This window comes from Rhipicephalus sanguineus, chromosome 8, assembly GCF_013339695.2.
Source record: "Rhipicephalus sanguineus isolate Rsan-2018 chromosome 8, BIME_Rsan_1.4, whole genome shotgun sequence".
Taxonomy (NCBI): domain Eukaryota; kingdom Metazoa; phylum Arthropoda; class Arachnida; order Ixodida; family Ixodidae; genus Rhipicephalus; species Rhipicephalus sanguineus.
The window spans coordinates 3384778-3391898 of record NC_051183.1 but is presented as its reverse complement, the minus strand read 5'-3'; the positions used below and the strand labels follow the sequence as shown (position 1 = coordinate 3391898).

The 7121-nt window shown below is 46.2% G+C and overlaps 1 protein-coding gene across 1 annotated transcript; it reads right to left on the bottom strand.

Moving 5' to 3' along the window:
• Positions 1-769: 769 nt before the first annotated feature.
• Positions 770-5692, bottom strand: LOC119402505 (juvenile hormone acid O-methyltransferase). The gene is made up of 3 exons (XM_037669655.2): positions 5114-5692; positions 3200-3347; positions 770-942 (listed from the first exon to the last, which is right to left on the bottom strand). Exons 1-3 carry the CDS (start codon positions 5690-5692, stop codon positions 770-772), a joined length of 900 nt encoding a protein of 299 aa, XP_037525583.1.
• Between the last annotated feature and the right edge of the window lie 1429 nt (positions 5693-7121).

Sequence of the window (7121 nt, the reverse complement as noted above, 5' to 3'; positions counted from 1 at the left end):
CATTTATATCACAACTATTAGAAATAACATCTCCTATACTTTTCTTGGCATTATTTTCTGTTAGTTCTTAATAATATTTTGTCTAAAAAAGGAAAAACGAGCCCTTGAAATACATCTTCTTTCCTTGTGTAGAGGGTGAAGTATATCTTATTGCGCTCACATGTGGCAAAGAGTATGCAGGCCAGACAGGCAGCTGTGTAAGGGGCTGAACGATCGCTTGAGGGAGCACCGGTACAATGTCGAAAAACTCGCCATGTCAAGCCACCTCACCGCGAATTGTGCACCTTCCGGCTGCAAGCCACTGTTCAACAGCGCGCATTCGATAGCCAAAAAAGTTCTGACCAGCTCATGAGGGAAACCACCGAAGCGGCAGAGATTAAATATGAAGACGCCGTAAGTTACCCCTAAATAGGAAATTCAATTTTTGTCTGTTTGATTGTATGGCCGATTGCGTTGTGTGCGCCCCCCCCCCTGTTTTTTGCTCTCGCACAGTGTCGTGTATATATATATATATATATATATATATGCGATGACGTGCAATGAACACTGAGTTGTTAGCCTCGTGTCCCGTCTTTTACTTGTCGCCGTCCGTGTGAGTCTTTGCGCTGCTGTTCAGGGTTACGCACTACCAACTAGCCCATCAGTCTGTTCTTTTGAAGTCTCTCGTCATTGCGAAAGTTAAATTGAGGACACGAGTCATGCCGTTTGCAAAAGTCATGCCGATTTGCAAAAGGTCGACACACTGTGCGCAGGATCTACCGATCCGTATTTATGAGCTCCCTGTCATTGGTTTTATCCCGTGAATCACGTAGTTGTCAGCCAAGCGTGGGTTCGGCCGTCCACGCCGCCATTTCTGCAATTCTTCATTAGCGTCTTCAAACAAGAGTTGTCGTTCTTCAGCACTCAGCGTGTCATGTCCTGGTATCAGCGATGTCATCATTCCTGCGGATTACAGATAGAAGCAAAGAATGAAACGAAGTGAAAACGCACATTCAGCAAAGAATATTCGTGAACGATGGCGGAGATGTATACATACTGATGGATCCCTTTTAACTCTCCGTTATGTTTCTCCTTCCACATTAGCTCTAACGGGGTTGTTTCTCCCTATAGATTTGATAATTGTTAAATTTGATGAACATAACTTTGACTTATTACAAAGCCTGCAATAGGCATGATTTATTGCTGTCTACCACTTACCAGCGTCGTCTCAGAGCAGCTCCCGTTATGAATGTAGGTATTCAATGAAATTATATAAAGCACTGTTTAAATAAACATGATGACTAATTTAGACATTATTATTCTACCCAATTAAGTCAGTAAATACAAATGATCGTGTTCCAAATGCGCATTTGCATTTTCAACGACACACTAGCTAGAGAGCCGAATATAGGTCAGTTTATGCGTATGTCATTCACAGAATGCGTTTGGTGTCCTTCTTTTATGTGGTAATAAAGGCAACAGTTCAACCGGAAATTCCACCATCAGAATATATACATTGTTGGGAATGAAAAAAGTGTAGAGACTTGCAGAGAGAGACCTAGAGAGAGAGAGAGAGACAGAGAAACAGAAACGTAACGTTTCCCGCAAATTCACTTGGATGCATTCAATGTTTTGTGGCACCGTATTCCCCAGTGACGCTTGCCCCGCATGCGGAGACGTAGCCACGCTAGCGCATATGCTCTGGGAGTGCAAGGCAACGCATACTGCTTCGGCCAGGTGGGAGGCGGCCCTCCGCAGCTCCCTCCTGGCTGACCAGCTCTGGGCCGTCCAGCAGGCCCGCGAGCGGCCGGCAGGCTTGGTCTGACGGTCCCGACGTGGGAGTCGCCCGCTGCGCGCTGACGCGCGCCTTGCAGGACCCAAATAAAGTTTTTCAACCAACCAACCAACCGGAGTGAAGAGAAAGAGTTCCTTGCCTTGGTCAGATACGGAACAATGGAGTTTCTTTGAAAGCAATACTCCACAGACTTTTGCTCTCGTAAGCATTGAGACAGCTTGAACCACTGGCTATGTGCGACTGGTGTTGAGGGAGGTTAGACAATTAAGGAATACACATTTTGGGCTGTTGTGTTCCCACAGCTGGGCATGGGCCCAGATATACAAGGTGGCCCACCAGATGTGGTAAATGATCTGTGTCATTAGGTCCGCACTAGAATAAACGTCTGTGGCCATTCAGTTCATGCACCATGGGATGTGATTGACACAGGAGAAGCACGTAGCTGCTCACATATATAGATGATAGAAACGCTAAAGTAACCAGTAGGCTACAGAAGTGTCAAGAAGTCATCTACAGAGAAGTGAACGAATTTAGCTTCAAGAGCAGCCGAGAGGAGAAAGAAGTTGAAAATGGAAAGCGGCAGGAAATTGAAAAAGCTGTGTACACGGAAGTCGAGAATTTTGCTATGCGGCGCGTCACCGCACTGTTCTGGTGTTAAGGGAATTTTCGCCAATTTTCGACGCGAGACGGCCTGTGCCCGAATTTCCAGCCGCTTGAGCTGTGTACTAAGCTCAAAAGACGTAGATATCGTGACGTGGTAGTGACGATGAAGAAAACAAAATGCAGCCGATACAAACTAATCGCTTTATTGGGCGGACTTGTGCCCTGTAAAAGGAGTAATACTTAAAGTGCAGCAGAAGCGGCAAGCGCAGACGTCGGTCGTCGGTAATCTGATCAGCTGTAAGCGCGTGCGCATCTATACACGTGGCATCACAGATTCTAGCGTTAACGCTGGTGGCCGTGTTAGTTCCATAATGAACTCCACTGTTCGCGTTGTGAGCGAAATCACCAGAGTCCAAAATCACTCGGACAGGCGGCTACGTGCCAGAGACACTGGGATGAAAACAGCAAGTCGTGGCTGTTTTCTTCGCATTTCACAGAATTAGATGATGTTCCCGGCGGGCCATCGACGTTGCGCGAAACCAGCAATACGTGAGAGCGCGATGAGCGAAATACAGTGCAAGCCACTGTTCCAAGCCACTGCAAGCCACTTTTCTCTGCCGCTTAATTTACGGATCGGTGCGTCGTGTTCGCATTCACAGCACCTGGCGTACGCTAGCAAACTTTGCGCATGTTTCACCCATCGCATGACTCACAGATCCGCAATTCACGCACGTGTGCGTCATGTTCGCATTTGTTGCACCTGGCGTACGCTAGCAAACCTTCTCTGGGCTGTGTTACTGCTTGTAGTGCTCAAACACTTACCAGACCATGCTCGCACAGGTAGATAGATGCCAACCATTTCGCAGCTCCTCAATTCCAGGCCTGCATCCTTCGCTAGTGATCGTGCGTAGTTAAGCCTCTCCTCGGTATTCCGCATGTCCTGTGACGGCGGTATAAGGCTTTCCCACATCTGCAAGGGCGTGTGATAGAGTTATCTGAAGGTGCTACTTTGAGATTGCGCAAAAATTTTAGATATACGTTTTCCGCGAACGCCATTTTACAAGTGGCACATCTTGAAGCGAGCATGCGCCACCTTTTTAGGAATCTTCGTGGTCATTGAGTCGGAAGACAAGAAAGAAGTGCCAACTGGTGCGCATACGCCCACGGAGTCATAGACGTCAGTTTTATTCAAGGAAAATTAGCGCTCTCTCGCGAAGCCGACAGAAACGCGGCCGAGCCAGACGAAGTTTCACACATCCTCAAGAGTATTTGGGACGATGCGTTTAAAATGCTTGTGTTTTCCGGCGTTTCGTGTAGTGATTGAATCATTAACGAATGCCGCTGTCTGGAACAGGCCAAAATCCAGGACATCACGCATAAATTCCGTCACCTCGAAAATGACGAATCCACATGATGTTGTCTGCTTATACTTCGTGCAACAGAAGCATGCGAGAATTCAATGCGAATAGTCGGCGTAAACCCAAAGTGTCCGCTCGTACTACCCTGGATCCAAAGTTCTTTTAACCCTAGCATTTAGTTCTGATATTACGGATTCGATCACTTCTACCGGCCAAGCCTTGCTTACTCAGTACACCGACACGTGGTTACGTCTCAATCATGTGAACAGCGAAAAACACCGCCGATCCCGCCTGCTGGACATTTCCAACCAATCGGCATACCAGTGAAAGAGTATTTTTCCCGCTGGATAAAACATCCTTGGCCTTTTTCCCGCAATACAACGGGAAACAAAGGGATAGTCGTGCCTACTGCATCTGTCACACGCTATGCGATTACCTGAGCTTGGCCGACCAGTTTTGCAACTGAATTTGCCGAATTTTTCATGTTACGCGACGCTGTGTTTCTTTACGGCGCCCCACTTTAGTTGCACAGAGACCATAACCCAGCATTTCGGCATCTAGCCATTAGCGACATTTTGAGTTCCTGTTACACAAAACAAAAAATGACCACTTTGTATCATTGTCTGGCCAACGGCCTCATAAAACGCTTTCATCGAACTCTAACGGATATGTTCCCAATTATATCTCTTTATAGAAGACACTTCTTTAATGTAGAAGAAGACGATGACATCGACGAAATAGACTGGTGCGAGCTCTTTGCTTTGGGCAGCACCGGATGCACACGCAATTGTAAATACACCAGTACATAGCCCTTCCCGTTCACATCTTTCACGTAACAATATCTACTCGCAGATATATATTCATATATTACATCCAGGTACACAATTTAAAAAGCTTTTCTTCTGTAAGTGCCTAAGGCCCTTGGATGGTAGTCCAGTACCCTTGGCTATCTTATGTTTCATATCACAGTTCTCTGATGTTAGCTCTTGCGAACTGCTCGGAAGTAAGAAATGAAAAGTAGCTGACAGCTTGCGGTTGCTACAGTTTGTACTACAGTTTAACTGTAGTTAACTGTAGCAAACTACAGTTTAGCTGTAGCTAAACTGTAGTTTGCTACAGTTTAGCTACAGCTAAACTAGAAAGGCCTAAGAACAGCGGCGCGCGAAATCTTGCCAAGGTAGCCAATCTATGCGTCACTCATAGATAAGATTTCCAGCGGAATTCAGAGCGCTTTTCATTGAACCTGCTGTTACTCATGACAAATTTGTTAAGAAAAGAGAATACCCAAGCAATTGGTCGGCATCTTAGCTTAAAAACTAATGGACCAGAAAGCGGTTCAGTGACTACGCGGCTTTGCTCTTCCGTGTCCTCTACTCACCTCTGCAAACCCACTCCAGCGTTCCTTTAGGGCCAGTGCTCTCCAAACGTCGGGTGTGGAGTACCAAGCACTGTAAAACAAAAGACACTCTCCGCCGGGCTTCAGCAGCTTCGCCATGTTGTTCCACGCCTTGGACTGCTCTTTCACGCGATTGAGGCTGTTGAAGCCGTAGATGCGGTCGAAAGGCCCGTACAACTCGAGGAACTCGGAGACGTCTCCCCTTATGTCCAGCTTCTCGTACACAATCCTCGGGTGAGAATTATTCTGGCGTGCGTAGGAAACCATGTTCTCGCATATGTCAACGCCGACTATCTTCTCTACATCATCTGGGACATTGGGCAAAATGACATTCAAGGTCACCCGACCACAGCCAGAACCTACGTCAAGGAACTGCCGTGGCCAACGTGAGGTCGGGCTTTCGTTTAGGACGTCTTCGTCCAGCGCATTGTTGAACGTCATGTTGTAATAGTTTAGCAACTTGGTCATCGTAGGAAAATAACAGTCGACACATTCCGAGTAGGCATCCGCGTCGTAACCTGGTTTGTCGGGTTTGTGCTGAACGTTCCCATTCATTGTCATGGTCTTAAAGCGAGGGCGATGCACCTGGATTCCTATTTTTTTTGACACGTGTCTGAAAGATTGATGAAAGGATGTGGCTGTGCGAAAAAAAAAAACAAGAAAAAGCAAAATGCCAGGGTGGACCGGCTTTCATAGAAACCGCTGCAAACTGAGTTGAGGTCCCTGAAAGTTCAGTGCGAGGTACCTACAACTCAATAAATCATCCCATTTATGAAGCAGTGAATCACGAACTACGCAGTCCTAAGTTAAAATGCGCACCTGCGGGGCTGCACACTTTGTTGTTGCTGTGGTAGACGATGATGATGACGAAGAAGAATTATTGCTGATACGTTTGTGGTGTGTGGGAAGCTTTAAACCACCCACTGGTTACGCAATTCACGTGGTGGTATGTCGGGGGCGATTGTAATTTTCGGCCGTGCAAGAATACGTCTGCGAACTCGATTCCTCACCATACAGGGCGCTTGTGTACCGTCTTCTTTCCTAAAAAAAAACAAACATTCCAATCACTTCCGTTGCTCTGTGGTAGAGCACATTCTTGCCACGTAGAAGCTGTGGATTTTAATGGGCCTCGAACCCTGTATTTGGTTTTTCTCAATATTTCTGACAGCTGCAACGGACACAGGCGGCGGATAAATGCACCACGAGCATCGTATGTTGTGAGGTAATAATAGCTTACAATGTAAAAACTAACAAATCAAAACCCAATCTTTGGTACGAATTCCGGGTTTACGATATTGGCCCACTTCTTTAAGGTGAGCGTTGCGCTCCCGAAATATTTATGAATTAATTACTTTCATGTTGGTTTTCCAGCCAGATGAATAACCGTTCTTTTTTGTTTATCTCACAGTGCAGAGAAAAATAGCTCTAAGGATCAAGAAGGTTGCAACCGCTGATTGTATTCAAATGTCCTTACAAGTCCTCAGGCTTAGCAATCTTTTTGGGAGCCTCCTTTAATATTAACGATAGATTTTCGAACATTTGTAATGAACATTGCAGCGCTATGGTGGGCAAGGATGCAATCTCCCAGGACAACGGAATATGTTTAAGACTTTAAGACATGCGTAGAAGTGAGTAAGCTCACCTGGGTATCTCGATGTGTGGCTTTCGCTAGCGAAGATTGAGCCTGCAGTGAGCATCGAGGAGAGGAATTGGCCGGATATAAAAAAACCTGCTGCCCGGCAATTTAGTTTCAGCGTTCTTTTGTGTGTGTCACAGACTATAGCTGACGCGGCAGACCTGGCTTTTGACAAGTGCAGGTGTATTTAGAATTAATGCGAAAAAGGAATCAAACATATCGTGGAAGCAAGATAGCACTGAACTTTGAAGCGCTGATGAATATTTTCGCGGCGTGAGCGAAGTGGGGCACAATACTTTCCAGCGTCTCTGTTGAGCGAATTGCATTGGCAGTTAAAAAAGATATCTAACGAAC

Bases quoted from the DNA above. Each gene is read 5' to 3' on its own strand.
- LOC119402505 (XM_037669655.2), bottom strand. From the start codon at position 5,692: ATGACAATGAATGGGAACGTTCAGCACAAACCCGACAAACCAGGTTAC. The intron at 3,348-5,113 runs GTGAGTAGAGGA...ACGCCCTTGCAG, and splicing joins GCTGGAGTGGGTTTGCAGAG to ATGTGGGAAAGCCTTATACC. The intron at 943-3,199 runs GTAAGTGTTTGA...TGTAATCCGCAG, and splicing joins ACCTGTGCGAGCATGGTCTG to GAATGATGACATCGCTGATA.